This window comes from Carassius gibelio, chromosome A9 (genome assembly GCF_023724105.1).
Source record: "Carassius gibelio isolate Cgi1373 ecotype wild population from Czech Republic chromosome A9, carGib1.2-hapl.c, whole genome shotgun sequence".
NCBI lineage: Eukaryota > Metazoa > Chordata > Actinopteri > Cypriniformes > Cyprinidae > Carassius > Carassius gibelio.
This window is the reverse complement of record NC_068379.1, coordinates 9,557,553-9,583,800: the sequence shown is the minus strand read 5'-3', so window position 1 is coordinate 9,583,800 and position 26,248 is coordinate 9,557,553. Positions and strand designations below refer to the sequence as shown.

General features: G+C 40.3%; 2 protein-coding genes across 3 annotated transcripts in view; both read right to left on the bottom strand.

Moving 5' to 3' along the window:
- The window catches only part of LOC128020216 (uncharacterized), a 426,958-nt gene that overhangs the window by 260,938 nt on the left and 139,772 nt on the right, over nt 1-26,248 (bottom strand). The gene's annotated exons all lie outside the window — the stretch shown is intronic.
- LOC128020197 (polypeptide N-acetylgalactosaminyltransferase 13-like) overlaps nt 13,815-26,248 on the bottom strand; it is a 109,681-nt gene continuing 97,247 nt past the window's right edge. For both annotated transcript variants that reach the window (XM_052606907.1, XM_052606906.1), the window contains exon 12: nt 13,815-16,287. In XM_052606907.1, coding sequence (XP_052462867.1) covers nt 16,147-16,287 — 141 coding nt within the window. In that variant the 3' untranslated portion in view covers nt 13,815-16,146. The remainder of the gene's footprint in view (nt 16,288-26,248) is intronic.

Sequence of the window (26,248 nt, the reverse complement as noted above, 5' to 3'; positions counted from 1 at the left end):
GACGCTTTATATGTTACCCTTGGGAGATATCATCAGGAAACATGGTGTTAGCTTTCACTGTTATGCTGATGATACTCAGCTCTATATTTCCTCGCAGCCCGGTGAAACACACCAATTTGAAAAACGAATGGATTGCATAGTCTGTATAAAAAATTGGATGACGAGTAATTTCTTACTGCTAAATTCAGAAAAAACAGAGGTGTTAATTATAGGGCCTAAAAACTCTGCTTGTAATAACCTAAAACACTGTCTAAGACTTGATGGTTGCTCTGTCAATTCTTCGTCATCAGTTAGGAACCTAGGTGTGCTACTTGATCGCAATCTTTCCTTAGAAAGCCACGTTTCTAGCATTTGTAAAACTGCATTTTTCCATCTCAAAAATATATCTAAATTACGGCCTATGCTCTCAATGTCAAATGCAGAAATGTTAATCCATGCATTTATGACTTCAAGGTTAGACTATTGTAATGCTTTATTGGGTGGTTGTTCTGCACGCTTAGTAAACAAACTACAGCTAGTCCAAAATGCACTGCACTGGCTCGCTATCAAACATTGTATAGATTTTAAAATATTGCTTATTACTTATAAAGCCCTGAATGGTTTAGTGCCTCAGTATTTGAATGAGCTCCTTTTACATTATACTCCTCTACGTCCGCTACGTTCTCAAAACTCGATAATTTGATAATACCTAGAATATCAAAATCAACTGCGGGCGGCAGATTCTTTTCCTATTTGGCGCCTAAACTCTAGAATAACCTACTTAACATTGTTCGGGAGGCAGACACACTCTTGCAGTTTAAATCTAGATTAAAGACCCATCTCTTTAACCTGGCATACACATAACATACTAATATGCTTTTAATATCCAAATCCGTTAAAGGATTTTTAGGCTGCATTAATTAGGTAAACCGGAACCGGAAACACTTCACATAACACCCTTTGTACTTGCTACATCATTAGAAGAATGGCATCTACGCTAATATTTGTCTGTTTCTCTCTTGTTCCAAGGTCACCGTGGCCACCAGATCCAGTCTGTATCCAGATTAGAGGGTCACTGCAGTCGCCTGTATCCAGTACGTATCCAGATCAGATGGTGGATCAGCACCTAGAAAGGACCTCTACTGCCCAGAAAGACAGCGGAGACCAGGACAACTAGAGCCCCAGATACAGATCCCCTGTAAAGACCTTGTCTCAGAGGACCACCAGGACAAGACCACAGGAAACAGATGATTCTTCTGCACAATCTGACTTTGCTGCAGCCTGGAATTGAACTACTGGTTTCGTCTGGTCAGAGGAGAACTGGCCCCCCAACTGAGCCTGGTTTGTCCCAAGGTTTTTTTCTCCATTCTGTCACCGATGGAGTTTCGGTTCCTTGCCGCTGTCGCCTCTGGCTTGCTTAGTTGGGGTCACTTCATCTACAGCGATATCATTGACTTGATTGCAAATAAATGCACAGACACTATTTAACTGAACAGAGATGACATCACTAAATTCAACGATGAACTGCCTTAACTATCATTTTGCATTATTGAGACACTGTTTTCCAGATGAATGTTGTTCAGTGCTATGACGCAATGTATTTTGTTTAAAGCACTATATAAATAAAGGTGATTGATTGATTGATTGATCAAAGTAAAACAAACACATCACATTTCCTGGCAAAGCCCCCGATATTATCTTGATCTTTGTAATGCTCAAAAACAGGCAGTTACAAATGTAATTTAACCGCTCTTATCTCTGAGATTCGTTCTTAAGTGGTGCATAAGGGCAGTCTGAACTGGAGCGGTCCCCTCTGAGCTCGGCAGCATATGGCGAGGAGCATCTTGCTATTTATGGCCAGCCTCCTGCAGGAGCTGTGACAAGGGACTCTTCCAGCACAGCTCCAGCAGAACAATTATTTTAATTGTGCAGATTATCTCCCATCAGCAATGAGCAATTAATGCATTTTAAACTTGCACTGTTCACACAGCAGCCAAAAAATCTTACAGAGATGAGTGGGTGTGGTGGATGAAGAATGGTTTTGCAGAACAGGCAAGCTTTGCAGATGATATATTAGATTCTGTCAGAAATATGTTATGGAGTATTTGTCAGACAAGAAAAGATCATAAAATAAATACAGATTGATTTAGCTAAACAATAAAACAGAACTAGAACTGGTGATTGTGCAAAACTCTGCACCACAATGCTAATATGTTTTCCAAGTGGTCATCAGGGTGTTGTTTTGTGGCTGCTAAGGTGTTCTTAAGATGTGCTCACATTAGTGAAATTGTGCATGCAAAAACCGGCCCAGTGTCAATTGTCAATAGTTTAGCGATGTATGAAGAACAGAGCATGCAGAAGTTACTATCTGTTGGTCAGCATGGTGAATTAGCATGACCAACTTTAAAATAAACTAAATCTGCATGTGGAACGTTTGCTTTCTCACACAAAACTCTTGATTGCTCAGATTCCTATTGGCCTGACTGGATTTATCCTGCAAAATGTTGGAGAACAATGGTAAATGTGACTATACATAGCTTTAGTGGTTGGAGGCCACTCAAGTCTATCTGATATTCTAATTTCTAGATATGCTTGGATTCACTGCATGTATAAGGACATGTTTCACCCACCAGGAAAGGGAACTAAACACTCTGCTTATCAAGCCATATAATTTGAAGGATAATTTATGTCAGTAGCAAACCCCACTAATTAGGTCTCCATCACTCTAGGGCAGAACACTCTGATTGGCTACCCCAATTCTATTTATTTCTGACTTCGATTTGCCACCCCATTTCTATTTATTTCCGATCTTTGACAAATCCTATAAGAGCAATGGCCCCTTATACTTCCTATCTAAAACTGATACTCTGCTCTCCAGAGACCAGAGAAAGAGATTTGTGTTACCCATTTCATAAAAAATATTCGGGTTAAGACCTAGTGGGGGATCGTGTATTTATCGTATTAATATAATCAGCAAGGAAAGGGGACACAAAATGACTGAGTTCAATTCTCTTGCAGCACTTCCATGCAGGGTCACTCAGCCAATCACATCAGAAAATCATCCTCTCGTTTCCCACCATGTGCCTTAATCACTCTCATCAGAGTTATTGCATGAGGTTGTTGGCCTCAATTGTGAGCTCAGAGAAGGTCTATTAGAGTCTATTTTCTTCAGTGGCTCTCAAAGCCTGGTGGGGTATTGTGGGATTAGCTATATCTCAGATATTGGAATCTGTTGTTCTATTGTGAAGGTATTGATTACCAATAACAGGTTTGTGGGTCCCAATTTCTCATCTTAAGAGAGAAAATGCTGTAGAAAGCCCATTTATGATCTTCTTTGAACCTTTATTGACTGTTTTGTTGATACCCTATCTAAATTGTCTATAATTTCGCATTCAAGAAAAAGAGTAATAGATATAGATAGTCCGGATGCAGTCCAAAATTCGGTAGACGTGTAACATGGCATATTTTTCTGTTTTTACATTGCAAGGCATTCACTATATCTCCCAGGGGGATTTCACTTAGAACACATTTGTGCTCACTGTCATTTATTTCCCATCTTTCAGTTCTAAATGTGTGAGGTTGTAGAATACATCAGATTAACACCATCTGGCATACATGTACAGCATCATAATTGTATAAACTTTAAAATGTTACTATTATATAAAAACATTTTTAGCCACATTTGTAATGAAAATGCATTATGCCTGGCTCCATTCTGTCTTGAGAGCCCCCCCCCCCCCCACACACACACAAACACAAAAAAAAAAAAAAAAAAAAAAAAAAAAATTCCAATATGAAAATACCTGTCTATGAAAACACTGCATGAGGAAATGGCTCAGCAGTCTTTATGAAATTCAAAGTGGGCTACTCTTGGAGTACCAGCCTCACCATGGTCCCTATACACAGCTGTCATACTGCTTTTAGTTAGCAGTTTGTCTATCACAGTCCCCAAAGAACCACTGATGTTTGGTGTTTTTGGTAGACTGTGAACTGTTACACTCTGTGTGACAGTATTATATTTATTCAGAGTACACAGAAATGGTAGTGCTCATTTTAAGAATGAGTCTCATTTTCATATGGGAACAAGCGCAAGTGAGGATTTAAAGAACGTGTCCAGCTGTAATCCCACTGTCGCTCAGGATATGCCCTTCCCATGAGACTCACGCTTGAAACACCAACTAATTAAAATGATTTTGTTCTCTGGAGTAAACGAACCACAAGCCCCCATCCCAATTAAGAGCAGCAACATTTCTGAGATCAGTGGGAGAGACTGACCTGCCTAGGTTTCTTTTACAATTTTACAATCACCTCAAATCTATGAAACCACAATACCTAAGGGAGATACACACACTCACACACATAAATCACAAAATGTTGAGATGCTGTATTTTTAATCATGTCTCCCTCTGCCTTTCACTGTCTTTCTCTCTGGAGAAATAATCTCCAGCAGTTACTTTGCAGTGTTATTTAAAGAAACACAACACAAGTCTAAACATGAAGCAAAGGGTCTTATTAACAGTTTGATTTAGAGAGGTCCGTCAGTGTGTCTGCTGATCTCACCTACTTAATATTTTTTAAATGTCGACACCTCAGGTCACATCTAACACCAATTGGGAACATCAGAGAATGGAAATAAAGGACAATCAAACTTTTTTATGGAATTTGTATTATTTTATATAAGGGACACGTGTGTGTGTGTGTGTGTGTGTGTACATGCAGTATGTACTGTAGTATAAATGAAAATGCATATTTTTCAATTGAAGTGAACTTATACAATTAAAATGGGCTGCTTTTGGTGATTGACACTTGATTGGACATTTTGTGTTTTAAGAATGAGTACCAAGGTTACGAATACGCTACATATATGTAAAATGTTTTTATATATTTAGCAACAATAGTGAAAGATTCCCTTATTGATCACATCTTCCCTCAGGTAGATTGCATGTTTTCTTGCTTGGCTGGATGTTGAAAACATGCAATCTACCTGAGGGAAGACTGGTTCTATCAACTCGCTCCTTATTGAACAACGAATACTTAAAATCCTACTAATTACTTAAAGGTTAGTTTAAGTTTAGCTCTGGAATTAGCTAAAATTAAGGACATGGACAGTATACCGTACACACAGTTTCAATGGAGGGACTGAGAGCTCTCGGACTAAATCTAAATATCTTAAACTGTGTTCCAAAGATAAACGGAGGTCTTACGGGTTTGAAACAACATGAGGGTAAGTTATTAATTACATAAATTTGCTATCTGGGTGAACTAACCCTTTAAGCCCTCAAACATGCAATTAATTTTAGAGAAGAAGAAGAAGAAATGGAGCAGATACTAGATGTGCCACAGAGATAGATTCCCTGTGAAGACCCCGTCAACTAAAGGTGACTTGACTAGCTAACATTAACTTAAATAGTTAAAATAGTGTTTAGTTAGAATATAAAATTATATGCTGTTAAAAAACATGGAACTGCATGTTAATGCCGCTTTCATAATTTATGATGTTGCAATTATTTTGTTTCTCAGTTTCTCAAAACAACAAGGCAGGAGAGGTTTCTGTGAGAGTCTCAAGTCTCTACCTATATATATACCAAAACATAATCTTAATGCAGAAGTTCCAGAGAACGCTCTGTGCATATAGTCCATTGCCAGTAGTGGGAGTCCTGCTTGCTTATTCTTAATGTCTTCATCAGGTTTGTTATTCGAATGGTTTATGTGGTCACATGGCATGTGCCTTAAATATGGACAGTTTGCTTTCTGTATGGCTTTCATGTACAGAACACTTCTTTAATGCCTTAATCACGGGACAATTCCATATTATGGAAACGGTAAGGAACCCTACACACCAATAAGATTGTCCATCTATTGAGATGATATCATGAACAAATTAACAGCAGATTATCTTGGGGTCCCTTTTAATAGCTAAAAAAAAATAATAATAAAAACACACAAAACCTTCCCCAACTAATTTTAAGTCTTTAACTTGGAAAATAATACAAACTGTTTTGGTCTCATAAGACGCATTGACAATTATACATTAAGCAGATGATTTGGTAACACTTTATAATAACTACACACTAATAATCATTAATTAAGCATTAGTAAACAGATAATTCATAATTTATAAAGCATTAATAGACAGTAATAAGCAGTTTATAAATACAGATATAAATGCTTTATTCTTGGGGAAGTCGTGGCCTAATGGTTAGAGAGTTGGACTCCCAATCGAAGGGTTGTGAGTTCTAGTCTCGGGCCGGACGGAATTGTGGGTTGGGGTAGTGCATGAACAGCTCTCTCTCCACCTTTAATACCACGACTTAGGTGCCCTTGAGCAAGGCATTGAACCCCCAACTGCTCCCCTGGCGCTGCAGCATAAATGGCTGCCCACTGCTCCGGGTGTGTGCTCACAGTGTGTGTGTGTGTGCATTTCGGATGGGTTAAATGCAGAGCACAAATTCTGAGTATGGGTCACCATACTTGGCTGAATGCCACTTCACTTTTGATTTAAAAGCATATCTATAATGTGTTTAATAATTGTATTTTCATGCTTTATTCATGATCAATCATTTCTCAATGAAGTATAGCATTATTTACAAACCAGTTATTTAGGAGTTGCCAGTGATTCATAAGATCACAAGAAATGCAGTAAATTCAGGTAGTTATAAAGCATTTAGTAGTGGTCAGTTAACTATTTATGAGAGGTCATCTAAAGTGAGGACTAGTTATTCCTTGTAAAGCATTTATAAAGGATATTTACAGGCTCAGTTATCTTCTAAACAAAAAATGGAAACAAACACAACACAGTGATACAGAACATATAAATATTAACAGCCTTTAAATCTCATTTGTAAAAGCTTTACAAGGCATAAATAGTCCTCACTTTAGCTGAGCTCACAAAAATAGTTAACTAACAACTACATATGTTTTATAACTACCTGAATTAACCCTGAATTACAGTAGAAATACATGTTAATAAACTATTTATTAACACTATAAGTAACTATTACTATATATCTGAATAAAAAGATGTATGAATGCACATTTAAATAATTTATTAATCATTTACTTACAATTTCTAAGTGATCTTATTAACCACTGACAACTACTTAATAACTGGTGTGTAAATAATGCTATACTTTATTTAGAAATGATAAATTGATCATTAATTAGGTATGAAAAAACAATTATTAAACACATTATAGATATGCTTTTAAATCAGGTATAAAGCATTTATATCTGTATTTATAAACTGCTTATAAATGTTTATTAATGCTTTATAAATGATTAATTAACTGTTTCCTAATGCTTAACTAATGGTTAATAGCATGCAGTTATTATAAAGTGTTACCGATGATTTTATCAAAAATTTGGCAAAAAAAAAACAATGTATATAATGTATAAAACCATATTAAAAATGCAGTGATCCTGAATTTCAGTATTTTCAGTGCCAAAGTGAAATTGAAACTACTTAAAAGTGTGGTCACATTAGTGAAATCTGCAAACAAAAATGTCCATTGCCAATAGTATAGCGATGTAAGGTCACTTTTAAAACTAGCTGCTTTCTGTTGATCAACTGCTGAAATTTGAGTGACCAAATTGAACCCATTGCAAAATCTTCATAGGGGAAATAGTCTAGATGGAAATGGGGTCCACGCGCACCCCCCGGCTTTTTTTATGCCACCTGATTTTTTTAAATCCTTAAAGTGTCTATTTTCATAATCTGCCAGGTGCCAAGCTGAAATAATGTCCCAAAGGGTTCTTTTTTAACCCTTTGCTGCACCCGACCGGAACCAGAAAAATCTAAAAGTGAAATAGAAAGTGGCATAACATTAGAAGTAAACAACATACAGAGACAAATGAACACATTTTCCCATACAATTCTGACCCCAGGAATTTAATGGAATGGTTATTTTTGACATTTGACAACATATTGACCTTATTTCTGGGTCAGAATCAACTATTTTTTTCATTTTCTCAAGCGCATAGGGTGATTTGTTTTCCACAACATATTATTTCTTTATCAGTCAAGTGTCTAGTATAAGATTAAATTGGGTACCAAGCTGAAATAATGTGTCACAGAGTGACTTTGTAAGAGCGGAACTAAAAGTGATGGAGATTGGTTCCGCCCGGACCATAATCCTCAAACACCGGGTGCTTCCGGGAACTCCGGGAAGGGAAATCAGGGTTTTATCATAGACAGTAAAAGAAATGGACACAGCGACCCCATTGGAACTCAATTGAGACAAGTGAAGACCATTTTTAGCATTTTTTAGCACTTCCATTTCTGACACGCAGACTCAAACGAAGCTTGACGACGTCAGCAACCTGTCTGACAGATGTAAATCTACTAGTAGCTGTACGTGCAAACTGCCATCGTTAATCTTGCAGAGACGGCGAGCTTGAGCGGGGAGTTCTTTGGCGTGAGTGAGCAGGAGTAAGTATTCTGATTAATTATTTTGTATAGTATTTTAAAATGTAACGCCAGTACGCCATATTAAGTTAATTGCCTGCGCGCTTCTCCTCCTGTCTGTACGGTAATGCAGAGTGGTTATGACACAATCGTTAGCCTATTTTTACAAAAACTGTTTCTACGGGGCCATAATGTAACATAGCAGGTAATGGAGCCCTTTATACATTGTCATGTATCTTTAAAAATAAATAATGGACAAACGGAGTCTTTAAATGCCTCAGATGTAAAGTTATTCGCTGTCAAAGTGACGCCAAAATGAATGGGAGTCAATGGGAATGCTAACGCAAGTGAAGTTCTGCTACAAGCTGGCAGCGCGCGGCCGACTTCAACTTCCGGTCGACTTCCTTGCCGCCTGGGTTTTATTGATCGCAGGTGGATAGATGAGCGGGGCGATCGCGGATTGGGCAGCGTGAAGAGAAGGAGGAGTATAAAGAGGGCCTCAGAAACTGAAGAAGGAGTCTTTTATTCTAGCCGATACGGCGAGCGAGTTGGAGTGTTTGGGCGAGTGTAGCGAAAAGAAGGCGGAGGATATTGTTGGCTGGGCGAAGACGAAGACAAGGGTTTGGCAGAAACAGAAACCGGGCTATATAGTATATTGGGATGTCTACCTAACTGTGAAATGCTCTATGGACATGTGTAACAAATTCTGAGTGGTTGAAAACAGGAAGACTCACCGGAAGTATCGCCAAAGTAGGCCCTTTCGACGGGTCACGTGGCAGCAGGAGAAGTACCCAGGAGCTGGAAAGAGGAGGGAAAAGAGACCTCGTGTTAGAAACGGTGTGAGTACCCTAAACCATCGTACAGCAGCATAATCCTCTAGAGTGAACTATCTGTGAGCCTTTTTGTGAGTTTGTGGCATAGTATGTGAGCGGCCCCACCGTGGAGGAGGATTGTGGGTGAGCCGGGAATCAGTGAGCGAGAGAAAACGTTGGGGTGTCGTGGCGGCGACGTTTTAATCTGAATATTCGTTGCATCAGTGTCTCCACAATTTCCAGGAAGAGTCTCTGGCCAGACGGGGTTTTGACCCTAAATTCACCAAGAGTGTGTGGAGTGCAGTGGGTGAGTCTTTGTCCTTTGCTGTGAGTGTATACACTTGGAGATTGCAGTGTGGTGCTGTGTTTGTGTCGTCAACAACCACCTTTCAGGCCTGACGAAATCCTGTGAAGGCCCAACGCAGCAGCAGCTTTCGATCCGCATCTCTATCAGCAGTTGGTTGAAGCCTTAGAAAAGGAACGCCTGACGTCTATTTCCTCAAAGGTCTGTGGGTTACATCACTTCCTGTTTCCCTGTATATTCACCGTAAGCTATTTCCCAAAGCTAAAGCCAGCATATTGTGTTGTACACTCGCCTGTATGCCCAAGTGAAGCCCCAGTTACATTTGATGTACTTACCTTATGCCCAAAGCTAAAGCCAGTATATTGTGTTGTACACCCGCCTGTATGCCCAAGTGAAGCCCCAGCTACATCTGATGTACTTACCTGATGCCCAAAGCTAAAGCCAGCATATTGTGTTGTACACTCGACTGTATGCCCAAGTGAAGCCCCAGTTGTCTTTTCTACGGACTTACCTGTGCCCCGAGTGAAGAGCCAGCAGCCCTTCTGTACACCGTCCGTGTCCAGTCCTGTTATACATACCTGTATGTTCTTGTGCAGATCTAGCAGGTCCCTTTGAAGCGTCTACCTGCACGTCGACCCGTCACTCAGGATACAGAAACCGCGGAACCCCCCCACACACACACACACTTACCAGTACGGTTTCAGTCGGATCCCGGCAGAAATTGTGCAGCTCCACCACCATCTGGACGACCGGGAGTCCAACCCGCTGGGCCGCCTCGGAGTTCGCCACGAGTAGCAGCAGGTATCCATCGTGCATTCAAACTCTCAATACTCACCACTTGTATCTGTTACGTCCAGGAAAGGAGAGGGCCCTGGACAGTCGTCCTGCAAGTCAGAACAAAGGGGCACTTGTGAATAAGCTGATTGTCGCCACATAGCCAGAAGGAAAGAGGAGTGAAGGACTCCCGCGACGGAGTACAAGAGACTCGAGACTGTTACTGGAGAGTTGGATTTTAGCCTCCCTTCCCCCCTTCCACATACCTTTTTTTAGTAATTTAACACACAAATATCCCTCATGTGGTATGGTGAACTGACATCTTTACAGAGTCTCAAATCACATATCCCCCACCCAACTAAGCTACCAACACTGCTAGTCAAGAATACAGATTCGATTTCCGAAAGCCTGTGATAATAGTAAAAACTGTTGAAAAATCACTTTAAGGTATGACTACAAAGGTATATCTTAATTATCGTTTCAAATACTGAAATTTTTCCAAAGGGGAGAGCAGTGGAAGATGGTGATCTGCAAGTACGAACTGACGACCACCAACTGCAAAACAACCCAAAATTTAAAAACTTGCAGTTTATGCTCAGTCAACTTTTTGGACCTTTTAGGATTTTTTTTTTTTAGTTTTTTATTTATTTATTTTGTTTGTTTATTTAAGCTAATTTGCTTTGTTTTGTTAACTTCAAAAGTAAAACTATTTTAAATATCTTCAGGTTCAGGATAGGTGAAGTAAAAGGTTCAATTAAACCCTATTTCAGGCTGTTAAGTATAATAAAAACACTGTCAAATGAACTTTTTTTGCTCTCTTTGATCACAGATGGTCACGATGTTATAAAACATGACAAATAACAATTTCTGGGGTCAGAATTATATTGAAAAATGTGACCATTTGTCTCTGTGAGTTGTTTACATCAAAAGTTATGCCACTTTAAATCATATTTAGATTTTTCGGGTTTGGTGCAAAGGGTTAAAAATTAAGCATTTTGGACATTTCAGCTTGGTACCCAATTTAATCTTTAAAAAGACACTTGAATGATAAAGAAATAATAGGTTGTGAAAAAAAAAAATCACCCTATGCGCTTGAGAAAACGAAAAAATAGTTGATCCTCTACACATCTTTGGCCATTTTTTGCTATTTTTGTCCAGAGATAAGGTCAATATGTTGTCAAAAATAACCATTCCATTAAATTCCTGCGGTCAGAATTGTATGGGAAAATGTGTTCATGTGTCTCTGTATGTTGTTTACTTCTAATGTTATGCCACTTTCTATATCACTTTTAGATTTTTCGGGTTCCGGTCGGGTGCAGCAGGGTTAAAAAAGAACCTTTTGGGACATTATTTCAGCTTGGCACCTGACAGATTATGAAAAAAGACACTTTAAGGATTTAAAAAAATCAGGTGGCATAAAAAAAGCCGGGGGGTGCGCGTGGACAGCTATTTCCATCTAGACTAAAATCCTTAGAGAGCAAAGAGAGCAGAGCAGACGGGCTCCTTATGCATTCAAATAACTCTCTTGGTACTTTGGTGTCATACAATGATCAGTGTGCAGCGATGCTTCAAACTGAATGAACGAACAAACACCTAACATGTAAGTGTATTTGCATTGCTTTTGGTCATTCTCTGTATAAAGTCTCAGTTAGTCTAGTACAGAACACATAGCAGGGTATATTTTCTATTTTTTTTTTTTGTATCTTTTTTTTTTTTTTGTCATATATATATATATATATATATATAAATCATGCCTATGCGTTCTGTACTATTAACTGAGACTTGTCATGGCACTTGTATACTGTTGTTGTTCTCTTGTTGATCTGACTGCTTCTATTGTTCTCATTTGTAAGTCGCTTTGGATAAAAGCATCTGCTAAATGATTAAATGTAAATGTAGATCTCACCTTCTCACGTGCAACGATTGGTTGATTATGTACCATACCTGTTTTTTATTGGTCAAACTACTATGTCCTGAGAAAATTGCTCATATGGTCACCCTAGTATACTGCCATTGAACATTTGACAAACAATGACAAATCTGACCACACCTCTGTGAAAAGGCAGTAGAAAAGAAGGAAAAAGTTTTTGAAAATAACTGAAAGCTGAGATGGTCTCATGGCAGATAATGGGTGAAGGTTGGAATGCTGTGTTGATATAAAGGTGCTGTTATAAAAAAAAAATAAAGAAAGATAAAAGTTTTGTTTTTAAGTGAGGTTGTGTGTACATGGAGATGAAAACTGAGACAAGCACTGAACCCTGAGGCATCCCTAATGTGAGATAGATGCCTTCCGTTTAGAAAACTCTAAAGGATCTTCTAGTCATAAAAACAAAATATCGATGTCACGTTACATGTCAGTATAACAATCTTAAATCAAGCTGGATCAGACTTCACACAGAACAGGACAGAAGCCAAAGTGCTATAAAACCTATTCACTGCAATAAACCGTATGCAAATATATCAAATATTGCTTAATTAGAGTTTCAGAAATTCTGCTGATGATAACAGATAATTGGTTTGATTATGGTTTTGAGCTGATTGATTCTGGACCCTTAAAGTTGGTTTAGAATGTTAAGAAGGATATTAGGGCCATGTCTCCATGGAGAAATGGTGTTAAGCCTAGATACTCATGGTTAAGGGGAGGGTTGATGCTGGGCTGAAAGAAATGTGTCAGTGCTCATCTAAACAGCCTTCTAATTTTGATTTTGAGCTTTTATGTGATGTGAGTGCATGAGAGTGAGATAGAGAGAGAGAGAGAGAGAGAGAGAGAGATGTAACAGTGGAGTGTGTGTTCATCATTATGAATAGATTGGGGAATTTGATGTATGAGCAGTGGTGTAATAAGTTAGTGAGTGTGTGCATATGTGTGTGTGTGCTTCAACAAGACATTAAAGTGAATTCATGTGGTAATTAAAAAAAAAAAAATGACTGTGGTCACTTTATCTCTACAGTGTATATAGCATTGTAGGTGTGTGTTATTGTTACTGAGGAGGCGTCCACTGTCCCTCTGTTATGGAACGTAACACTGTACCCTATGAGGATCTGTAGAGGTTCTCCACAATCAAATCTTCTCAATTATTGGCCCCATGCAACAGTTTAAAGAATTCAATTTTCTAAATGTGTGTACGTTTTTAAATACTCAATAGCTTTTAGTTTATATACTATGTTCTGTATGCACAAAAGCAACACGTCAAAAGTAGGGTGTGGGAGTTATTTTAGCTAACTCCCTATAAAAACAAGAAGTGTCCTAAAGCAGCTGTTTGTAAGTTTAGCTGAATTACAGAATCACACAAATAACAGTTCAGTTTTTGGTCAATCTCGCCTCATTTCCGAAACCACTTACTGTACAGTAAATAATAGGGGTGTAAAAAAATATTTAAACTGAACCAAAAAAAACGTACTACACCATCCACGGTGCGTACCACAATTAACGATGGTGTACCGAACAACCCCTGCCCTGTGAATAAAATAATAAATCAGCCCTAGTAGATGGATAATCTATGATATTATGTGCTTATCATATCGACAACAAGATGACACATTACACAACAATGGTTTATTCGAGTTAACATATGTGTTATATCAATCTATTAAACATGAGGTCAGTTATGACATAGACAAAAATAAAATAAAGTACAAACAGTTCACATTAAAACCAGTACAAAGTCAGATTTTTTTCAGTTTTTATGAAGTTAAAAAGAAAATACATTAATGTACAGACTTTAACATGCATGGGATGATGATAATGTGGAATAGTTCATATTATTAATTCAATGAGATATACTTTCATAAGACTGCTCTAAATTGTGTGCATTTTTAATTATTATATTTATTTAATTATTATAAATTTTTAACTAAATTAATTCATTTTATATGCATTAAACATATGCATGTTAAAATTATCAAATAACTCTGAAACAGATAAAAAACCCTTATACCCCCTATTCAATAATTAATATGATGGTATATATATATATATATATATATATATATATATATATATATTTTTTTTTTTTATGAATTAAACAGACATTGACAGAACATGGTGGATGCATTAGATGTGTACATACAGTAGCAATGCATAGAGTTGAACAGTATATTTGTAACATATTTGAGATACACCTAGCAGTAACACTCACCATTTTTACTCTAAAGTTTTGGATTTCATCTTAGAAAAATATTTGCTTTAATACGTACATTAATCCTCAAAAAGGCCTAGTTAATAATTTGTATGGATGTGTTTCCAGGATCATGTTATCAAAATTAACTGCTGTTTAAAAATAACACACTAATAGCTTAAACAAAATGAATAAAGAGCTTTTTACATTGAGGTTCCATTAGTTGATGTTAGTTAATGCATTAATTAACATGAATTAACCATTTTCAGTACATTTATTGTTAATTAATGAATTTATTAATTGTATTAATTAATACAGTATGTATTAATCTTCGTTAATGTTAGTTAATGAAAATACAGTCATTCATTGTTAGTTCATGTCAATTCACAGTAAATTTACTTATGTGAACAAGCACAACTTGATTTGATTGAAATGTTGAAATTAACATTAACTAGGATTTATAAATGCTGTATAAGTATTGCTCATTCTTCGTTCATGTTAACTAAAGTAGTTAACTAATGTTTACTAATTAACCTTATTGTTTTTTGGTTAAATTTCCTTAAAGGGATAGTTGACCCAAAAGATATCTATCTTTCTTCTGTTGAACACAAAATTTTATGTTTTGAAGAATGTTGGTAACCAAACAGTGGCTGTTGGCCATTGACTTCCATAGTATACAAATCATTTGCAAAATATTACTTTATAGTTCATTCATAGTTTATAAATTGTAGTTACTGCATTAATAAACTCTATACAAATAGGGAGTTCTTTATTCGTCACTGTAATTAACAGATTGTTACTGTCCAATTAACTCATATGTAAAGAGTTAGATGGTGCTTTGTTAATAACTTATTAACTAACAAACAGTTTACAGTTTCACAACAACAACATCAACATAACAACATTTCCAAAAATAGCATAGAAACAAAATAACTAAATATCCTACTCCAACATTATAAAACATTTAATTTTAGATTGTATTCTTATTTTTGAGTGTCATGGCAAAGCATTATGAAAAATATAAATCCTGAGCCTGGTTTGAAAAAAAAAAAAATGTGTTCAACAGAAGAAATAAATTTATACAGGTTTGGACTTAAGAGTGATGACATAATTTTATTTTTGGGCAACTATCCCTCTAAGGCAAGTCAAGTATATATTGCAGCCTTCCTGAAAGAGATCTTGTTAGTTTTGAGAAACAGCAGCAAGTAATACAGTTGGCATACAATCCGCTGACCAACACACAATCCCTTCAGGTGCTGTAAGGGAAGCAGAGCGTAGTTAAAATTGTGCTCAGAGTTAAATGCACTTCAGCACAATGGAAGCTGACACAATCACTCCATCTTGAAAGAAACATATGGGCTACTGTCAAAGATCTGATGTGTAGGATATTAAGAGGCACCAGAACTCCCACACTGGATGAGCAGCATAGATAGCCAGTGACACATGCTCAGGTCAGAGACAGCAAGCATTCAGACCTCGCCAAGAGCTGATCATGGGCTGTGATCTGACCCCAGACCAGTGAATCTGAGCGCTAAAGGAAACAGTCCATACACGAACAGAGACACAAGCCTGGTCACAAATGGGTCAACAAATGGGCTGTTTTTGGTTCTCCTGATCAATGCCTTGCTGAACTTGATCATGAACCAGAAAATGACAGATCACAGAGCTGTGAAGAAGGCCATACACCTGACTCCAGGTCTAGTGCTGTGTGGTGTGTGCCGAGATTCAGGTCTGAACTGGTTGTGGCCGGCTCTGTCAGACAGTTAACGTCATGTTCCTCAGGATCCACTGCTGTGATCGCCTACCGCTGCAGTCTCTGAGAGTGAGAACCATCTTATCTTTTTCAGAAGGCATGTCCAGACACTGGTTACTGTTCACATGGAGCAGAGTCAGCCGCTGTGGGGAAACACAGATTGAAAGAGAAATGAAAAACAAACAACATTTGAAAAATAACGTTATGTATGGATCTCTCACTTTACACTAAGGTTTCATGTAGCATTTCAGCAAGTATTGAGTAATAATTAATTATACTTTTGGATTTACGTGCCCAACACTGATCTTAGTTAATGGTGATTTCATTGTTTGCTAATACATTTGTTCATATGAATGTAGTATCTATTCACATTGATGCAATGTGACCTATCAAGTACAATTGAAGACTTGCATGTTTAACTTCAGAAACAGCCAGAGACAAAACTACAGCATCTAAACTGAAAGTAAGTGATGCATCACAGATTTTCCTATATTGTTTAAAGGGGGACCCAGCGTTACATGAACAGTGGATGCAGTTTGTTTTTTCCGGGGCAGCAACGGAGTGTATCAAGTGCGTTTGTGTGTTCTGGGCATTTGAGTGCAAATTTTTTATAAACAAGGCCAAAGTCAATGCTGGATTTGCACATCGTTTGCTATTAAAACATGGAGCCGTCCCTGTGATAAAAGAGCCCATACATGTAAGTACAATTGCATCAGATTTGTGTCTTTTGTTGTGTGGCGGTATAAGTGAAAGGAAAATCAGTGAATTTATCCGACTACGCCACCCTGGTAGGAAACCAGAGAATTTATCCCCATTAAAAGGACACAGGTAAGTTTCACCAAATGAAGGCAAGGTAGGGGTGACGGGGGCGAGAATACAAAAGATTGGATTTTATTATAAAAACACACACAGATAAAACGCACACAAACAGTTTCCACAATAAGGGAGGTAATTCCCAGGGCCAGGATTAGTGGGAACCAGGCAGGCCGGCTGCAACTCAGAATGGTTATCGAAAAACCCACCTAAATTCACACCAAAGCAACCATCACACACACCCATCAATGGGAAGTTGTATCCACACACACACCGCACACTGTGACACACTGCAGAAAGACAGCAGCTAGCCTCCCCAGTTCCACCCGATCCTCACTGGCCCTGGAGAAACAGAAAATAACATTAAAGAAGAAATTCAACAAAATATAGAAATGAAAATACAAAGAAACGAAACTTATAAACACTTAGTAGCGACTCTGGCAATCGAGCATCCAGAGAACACCATGCACAAAACGTAAATCAAAATCAATAAATAAATACTCAAAAAGAAATAACCCTTGCAGCACACAATATGCTTACAAAAGAAAATGCAGGGTAAACAAATCAATACTAGAAAAAGACATAACCAAACAAAAACAATTATGGTTAGAAAAAAAACAATCCAGAACCTCAACTGGTAGATAGTTCATGCGGACAAAGTACTCAGTCTTTACAGCTTTGTAAACTCTCAAAGTATTAAAGCACAAGAGACCGTAAAGTGCAGATCGGACTCCAAAATGCGTCCCTAAGCAAAAGAGCAGCTGTGTTGCTTTAAATCATTAGCCAGGATGAGGACTAAGATGCTTTAATTCCCGATTGTTATTGAATAAACATTAGATGCAACGCTATATGGTTACTCTCAACCGGTGTCATAGCTCAGTCTACCAGCAAGCATTCACTGCTCTCGCTGCGATTACTGCAGCCGAAATACGTCGCGAGTTGCCGCGCCATGTCAACGCCACCAGACGCGCTCTAAATGAAAACTGAGGAAGGAATCAGAACGGAAACGGAAATGGCAGGGAGAAAGAGAAGCAGAGAAGCAGAGTGGGGTAGAAAGATCCAGAGAAACCAGCACCTGAGGCACTGGTCCCTGACTCACCAGGGAGGTTGCTGGGACCAACATAAGCAGATCAACTTCTTCCGACGGGTCTTCTGCTGGAGGCACCTCTTCTGAAACAGGCGGATTTACCATGGCCGGAACTGGACCATCCATCCTGCCATACTCTCATACATAAACTAACTGGCCCTCCCCCAGTGGTGCTTCACGGACGTGGGCATCATAATTTGCCTTACGCCGACCAGCAGCAGCTTCCAGTCGGCCCCGTGCCCCCTCAAACTCCACCTGAAGCTTAGCCTGATGTTCTCTCACCCACACTACCAACTCCGACCTCCTGGACTCTTCCCAACAGAAAATCTACTGGGAGTCTTGGCTCTTGCCCGAACATTAAAAAGTACGGGGTTTCGCCGGTCGTCTGATGAGGGGTAGTATTGTAACAAAACAGCACTTGTGGAAGGCATGAGGCCCAGTCCATCTTCCTGGACACAGGCAGGGCACGCAGAAGATGCAATGCAAGATGTGCAATGTCCTGTTAAAGCGCTCGCACTGCCCATTCCCTGCTGGGTGATAGGGAGTAGTCCGAGATTTTTCCACCCTATACAGAGCACAAAGTTGCTGTACTAGGGAAGACTCAAAATTACGGCCCTGGTCAGAATGGATCCTACTAGGCACACCAAACTTGTAAAACCATTCTATCACCAAAACTTGTGACACTGTTTCTGCCCGTTGATCTCGTGTAGGCACTGCCATGGTGTACTTCGTGAAGACATCCGTCATTACCAGCACATTCTCTAGCCCCGAACGAGTGGGCTCCAAGACCGTAAAGTCTATGGCCAATATTTCATTTGGCCTTGATGCCAACAGATGGCCCATAAAACTGCTAGAACAGAGTTGGTTATCTTTGGCAACCTGGCAACGTTCGCACTCTCTACACCATTGTGCCACATCAGCTGTCAGGCCCGGCCAATAGCAGCGCTGCTGTACCAATTCAGTGGTACGTTCCACCCCTTGGTGCCCATGTTCCTGATGTAGCAGCATCAACACTTCCGGATGCAACGATGATGGTAACACCACTTGAAATACCTCTTCTCCCCCATCAGAGCGAAATATTCAGCGAAATAATACCCCATCCTGCTCACACAACCGGCGCCATTGCCGTACCAAGTTGACCACAGCCCTGGGCAACAGCCGACGTTCCACTGCAGTAGGCGGTACCCCACGCAGCCAGAACCTCAATGCCTCACCTATAATCGGGTCCTCCCTCTGTAAAGACTGCATATCTACAGTCAAACCGGGAAACACCGTTACTGCCGCTTGGGAAACCACCCCTGCTACACCAGCCTGCCTTACCATGGCTGGGACAGCCGTACCGGGAAGTAACTGTTCCAACTCACCCTGACTAGCAGGACCCTGACGGGAGAGAGCATCCGCATTCTGGTTGCTCCTTACAGAGCGGTACTTCAGCTCAAAATCAAAGGAAGCTAATTGCGCTGCCCACCGCTGTTCCGTGGCCCCCAGTTTAGCAGTACTCAGGTGGCTAAGGGGGTTGTTATCTGTGAAGACGACACACCTCTGCCCCAATAGATATTCTCAGAACTTTTTCAGTCATGGCCCACTTGAGTGCAAGAAATTCCAACTTCATAGAGCTGTAGTTAGACATGTTGCGCTCAGTGGGCCTAAGACTGCGGCTAGCGTAAGCTATAGGTCTCACCTTCCCTCCCTGTTCCTGGGACAGAACTGCTCCCAGTCCACCATGGCTTGCATCTACCTCCAGGATAAAGGGAAGGGAGAAGTCTGCATAAGCCAATATAGGGGCAGAGGTAAGCCTATTCTTCAACTCCTCAAAGCTATCCTGACACTGCTCGGTCCACGCTGCCCCTAAACAAGATTCTGCTCGAGCCCTAGGCTTACGACCTGCAAACTCAGCTACCAGTCGATGTAGAGGGGAAGCCAACTTGGCGAAACCCTCTACAAACCTCCTATAATAACTGGCAAACCCCAAGAACGAACGGAGTTCTGCTACTCCTGTTGGACGTTGCCACCGTCTTACTGCTTCTACCTTGCTGGGATCAGTCGACACCCCTTTGTCTGAGATGACATGACCCAAATAACTTACCTCTTGCTTGAAAAACGCACATTTAGTTAACTTAGCCTTAAGCCCCTCCCGCTCCAAACGACTCAAAACTACCTCTAACCGCTCTAGATGTTGTGTCACAGAGGAGGAAAACACTACTATGTCGTCTAAATACAAAAGAAGGGACTGACACTGCTGATCCCCAAACAACCTCTCCATCAACCTCTGATTCGATTCCATTCAAAAAGACCAAAAGGTGTGCAGAAGGCGGTCTTGTGTTTATCCCCCTCTGTGACCGGAACCTGATTGTACCCACTGGCGAGGTCCATAGTGGAAAACCACCGGGCCCCCGTCAGTGAGTCCAAGGTTTCCTCAATGCGTGGCAGAGGGAAAGCATCTTTTCGAGTTTTTGCGTTCAGCTGGCGGTAATCCACACACATATGCAACGTGCCATCCTTCTTTTTGAACAACACAATTAGGGAGGCATAGGGACTACAGCTTTCTCTAACAATATCTGCTTGATTTATGTGTGTTTTTACTACATCATACTCAGACGGCGGTATTCGGCGGTACCGTTGTCGAACTGGGACAGAGTCTGTCAAAGGGATGTCGTGAGAAAGAAGTCGAGTACATCCCAAATCGCCTTCATGTGCCGAAAACACTGTATGAAACCTTAACAATAGAGACCTTACCTGCTCCTGCTCAGTCTCTGTCAATACTGACAAATCAAGACTCTTGATTTGTTCCTGCACGGAGGGGCGAACAGTCGGAATCTGGAGATTTATTGACGCTGACACAGATTTAACCTCAGAGATGTCGTGAGGCAAACTCACAATAAATACACTACTCAAAGTACCCAGAATAACATTCCGGAAAAGCATTACATCAGTCTTGCCTACATTAATGACAGGTACATAGACGGTGCCTCGATTCACCCTCATTAAGGCGGGTGATGCTAACAGACCTGCAGGCAACCCATTTTCTGGTGGTTCAAAAAGCACAGTTTCCCCAGCAAAGTGCTCAGAGCAAGTAGCGGCCACAAGTTTTATTGCACCACCCGGAACACGACATGCATTAGGTCCCCGCATTCGCACTCTGCCTATCCGACTACCTGTAGGAACATCACTTCTCTGACGACAGTGTTGTAATGCTTGAAACACTGGCTTAGAGGCCCCTGACACAGAAGTTGCCTCAAAAAAAGCGGTACCGTGCTGCCCAAAGAGCTCCCGATAGCACCGCCGCAACACATTCATTCCCAAAATACCAGGGACTTGGGCACCGGTGCCATTAGGAGGGTCCCTAAAAACCAGCACGCCACACCCTGCAATTGTCTGACCGCAGAGCTCAACGTCCAACTCAATATAGCCAACATACGGTATCAATGACCCGTTGGCCGCACAAAGCTGTAACCACTGACATGCCCGGAGACGATCCTGGCCCCATGGTGCAAACTGTTCTGAAAAACAACTTTCTGTAATGGTAGACACCATCGAGCCAGTATCGATCAAACAGAGCACCTGTACCCCTCCCATACAAACCATGAGGTGAGGACATGATGCCATTAAATGCGGCAACGGACTTACCCTAGAGTCATGATCTTTCCCTACCGAACTGTGACTCTGCAGTGCGGCGGGACCTAGTTCTCCGGCGGCTGGGAAAGAGGCTGCTGAGCCCTCATTGTGGAAGGGGACTCACGGCGGGCAAGAGATGAATGAGGAATAACGCGTTCTCCATTGCATTCACAGGCAAAATGGCCTGGTCTTTGACATCGACGACAGATTAAACCCTCATTAAAGATTAGGGAGGGCTGATGAACACGCTGAGAAAACAGCATGCCAGCGACACTCTGAGTGAGCTGATCCAATTGTTTCTGCTGTAGTTTTAACATCTCCCTCAGCTCTCTCAACTCCGACTGAGAATGCCCTTGCACCCCATACTGAATCCCATAAGCCATTGGAACTGACTGACTCCTACCTCTCACGCCCCCTGGCATTCCCTCCCGCTCCCATCTGATTGCCTCCCCACGTACTTCTAAAAGGTTGGAGGCGGGCTGGCAGCGAACCAATTGCTTCAGTTCCCTGCGAAGGGCGCTATCAGCAACATATTCTACAAACTGATCGCGCAATACAATTTCAGCATTAGGAATGGCATTTGGCGATTGCTGTTTAACCCTCTCCAGGAGAGTCATCAAGGCCAGGGAAAACTCTAACAGAGATTCCCCCTCTTGAGAGCAACCATACAACTCACGTAAAATGAAAACAATTTTATCTGGATCACCCCGTTCCCCACTAGGACGATGTCTAATTTCTTCACGCGCTTCACCTTCCAAATGGACAAAGAGAAAAAAGGCTTTATCAGCTTTGGACAAATAACGAGCCCGCCATACATGCCTCAGCCTCCTCCACCCATTCATCAATACCAGTGCCGGATTTGCCACTAAATTTTGGACACCGTCTGTCCCTGGGCACAAAAACAAACCGGTCCGGCACAGCAGAATCAGTCTCAACTGGCTGGGGAGGATCAGGCACTGCTGCAGAGCCAACAACTGGGGCAATACTAGGACCAGGTAACTCACCTGGTGCCTGCTCACGGCGCATTCACTCATTGTCAGCTCGCAACTGCGCCACTAATTCTCGCAACTCTTGCATCTCTTCCTCCATACTGGTCATCACTAAACTCACCCCAAACACAGAGCCACTGGAGAGAAATACAACCTGTCCAAAGGATCAAAAACACATGCTGCTGTTTTGCTCTGAGGGAAAAAACCAAAAATAAGATCACAACCAATATCAAAACACAATTTTCACTCACGTCTCCAAATAAAAAAATAAATCCTTGCCTTACAAGGTGAACCCTGCCGACTACGCCAAAATGTGGCGGTATAAGTGAAAGGAAAATCAGTGAATTTATCTGACTACGCCACCCTGGTAGGAAACCAGAGAATTTATTCCCATTAAAAGGACACAGGTAAGTTTCACCAAATGAAGGCAAGGTAGGGGAGACGGGGGCGAGAATACAAAAGATTGGATTTTATTATAAAAACACACACAGATAAAATGCACACAAACAGTTTCCACAATAAGGGAGGTAATTCCCAGGGCCAGGATTAGTGGGAACCAGGCAGGCCGGCTGCAACTCAGAATGGTTATCGAAAAACCCACCTAAATTCACACCAAAGCAACCATCACACACACCCATCAATGGGAAGTTGTATCCACACACACCGCACACTGTGACTAACTGCAGAAAGACAGCAGCTAGCCTCCCCAGTTCCACCCGATCCTCACTGGCCCTGGAGAAACAGAAAATAACATTAAAGAAGAAATTCAACAAAATATAGAAATGAAAATACAAAGAAACGAAACTTATAAACACTTTGTAGCGACTCTGGCACTCGAGCATCCAGAGAACACCACGCACAAAACATAAATCAAAATCAATAAATAAATACTCAAAAAGAAATAACCCTTGCAGCACACAATATGCTTACAAAAGAAAATGCAGGGTAAACAAATCAATACTAGAAAAAGACATAACCAAACAAAAACAATTATGGTTAGAAAAAAAACAATCCAGAACCTCAACTGGTAGATAGTTCATGCGGAGAAAGTACTCAGTCTTTACAGCTTTGTAAACTCTCAAAGTATTGAAGCACAAGAGACCGTAAAGTGCAGATCAGACTCCAAAATGCGTCCCTAAGCAAAACAGCAGCTGTGTTGCCTGAAATCATTAGCCAGGATGAGGACTAAGATGCTTTAATTCCCGATTGTTATTGAATAAACATTAGATGCAACGCTATATGGTTACTCTCAACCAGTGTCATAGCTCAGTCTACCAGCCAGCATTCACTGCTCTCGCTGCGATTACTGCAGCCGAAATACATCGCGAGTTGCCGCACTGTCAATGCCACCAGACGCGCTCTAAATGAAAACTGAGGAAGGAATCAGAACGGAAACGGAAATGCCAGGGAGAAAGAGAAGCACCCCAGGTCACAAACATACCCACCTGCCATAATAAAGGTCCTTAAATAGTATAGATACTATCGTTTCATTGGTATATGAACTTTAACCCCACCAACCAATGAGATCGCTAGTGCTGTCGCTATCATTTGATTGGTGAACCAACTGTACATCAACCAGCCAATAAAAGACTTATCCTGCCACATTCGGAAATCAGCACATAAGTGAATATATGTTAGTGGAAACAACACGAAACATCAGTATTATAGCTCCACTCATGGCATGCCTCCAGGAGCTCGGATTTATCCGGAAAGACTCAGAAAGCTGTATTTTTCTTTTATAAATATGATAAAACTAAAGACTTTTTGGATATATGAAGGATCCAGTACTACTCTATAGGTACTCAAGATTAACATGAGATTAGGTGAAACTGTGTATGTATATGGCAGTATATTATTTATCCCCAGTACTAGTTTTAGACAGTTCAGTGATTTTACTGGTTTGCTTTTGGGGGCAATGTTCTGTGTGAACATGTGAATCATGCAAGTGCACCGAGATAACCCATCAGTGGCGAACCATTAGCCCTATTCGGACGGGACTAGTTTCACAGGGGGTCGTTAGAGATATCTGCGTTTCACAGACGTACTTGGTGATTTTAATCCCGTCCAAATCTGCCACGTCTGTGTTTTTCTCACACAACCTCTGTGATAATTCCAGAGCAAATTACCTACTGTTTTTCAGCAAACTCGGTGATCCTCTGAGAAAACTAATCCCGTCCGAATGCGAATGTCTGTGATTGCCGGTGATATTTTATTTCACAACGCGTTTCCTTGTGTGTTTTGGCCAACGTGAATTACCGTAGATGCTCTTACCGCGCGGATGTTTGATATATTTGCTTAGCGGCAAATAAATAATAATAAAAAAAAATACAAATAATAAAATCAAGAGCAAGATCGTGTAAACTGTCAATAACGGCTATAGTAATATCAGCATCAGGTAAGATTACTCTCGTTCATTTATGTACTCAGTTACATAATGTTTAAATTACATTTAATAAAAAAAAGGAAAACAAGTTAAACTAAAGGAACCACACATTAACATGGCTTTGTTATACTAGCCATTTAGTTTTTATTGTGTAATAATACTAAGGCAATCCTTCTGAATGAATGCAATGCACGCATACAGAACGTGTGATCTCTGTGACGCCCAGATGCACAAATCAGACCCTCCCACCTCTGTAATAAACACGAGATGTTAAGTCCCGTCCGAATTGGTACATGAAAATCACAGACGTCAGGTGGTAAGAATCGAAACTCAAACGTAGTTTAGAAAACTAGTCCCGTCCGAATAGGGCTATTGAATCAATATGGCAGTCTGATCCTTCAAAGCATGCTCCTGCTATCCCAAACCGAGTTCTCTTGTGCATCTTATTGCTCTGGAATGGCTGAATACACACACATGACAGAAACATTTGGAGAATGTGTTTATAGACGGTTTCAATGACAACAACATAAACAAACGTTACTGCGCATGTGCACATTTGTAGACTTCCAATAAATATTTTTTTTATAAGCAAAATATGTTTGCTGCGTAAATCAGACTTACTGAAATGATTTGATTTTCAAATGTGCAGTACGTGCAACAAAGCCTTTTTGGAATATCAGTCAGTTTGGGCTCAACCACCTGAGCCCAACTTCAGTCTACTCATCACCTTAACTTTAACTACTTTTGTACATAGACTGCCCTATAGCGAAACTTTTAAACAAACACAGACCGGAAGTTAACTTAGGGCGAAGCGCGTGTGCCCGATGAAACCATCTATAACCCCTGTTTTTTCCTCAGTTCCCTTGTCTTGCGATATAAAGTTATATTGTGGTTGTTGTCTCCCTCTGTTTCTGTGTGTTTTGTTCTTGTATTGATAATTAAAAACTCTATGGTATTACTTCCTCGCCATGTGCTTCCTCTGAACCATGACCTGTGGCAATGCCTGCTGCCACCGATGTCATCTACAGTATGTTGATTGAACAACCAAAGGAAAAGAAAACACACGCACTGCTTTTATTGAATAACTTTTGTAGTATATTTCAATTATATTGTGTAGATTATGCACTTTATTTTACATTTGATGATTTTGCTTTGATGTCTTTGCTTCATTTTTATTCTATAAGCCTAATGATTGATTGTTTACTTCAATAAAAGCT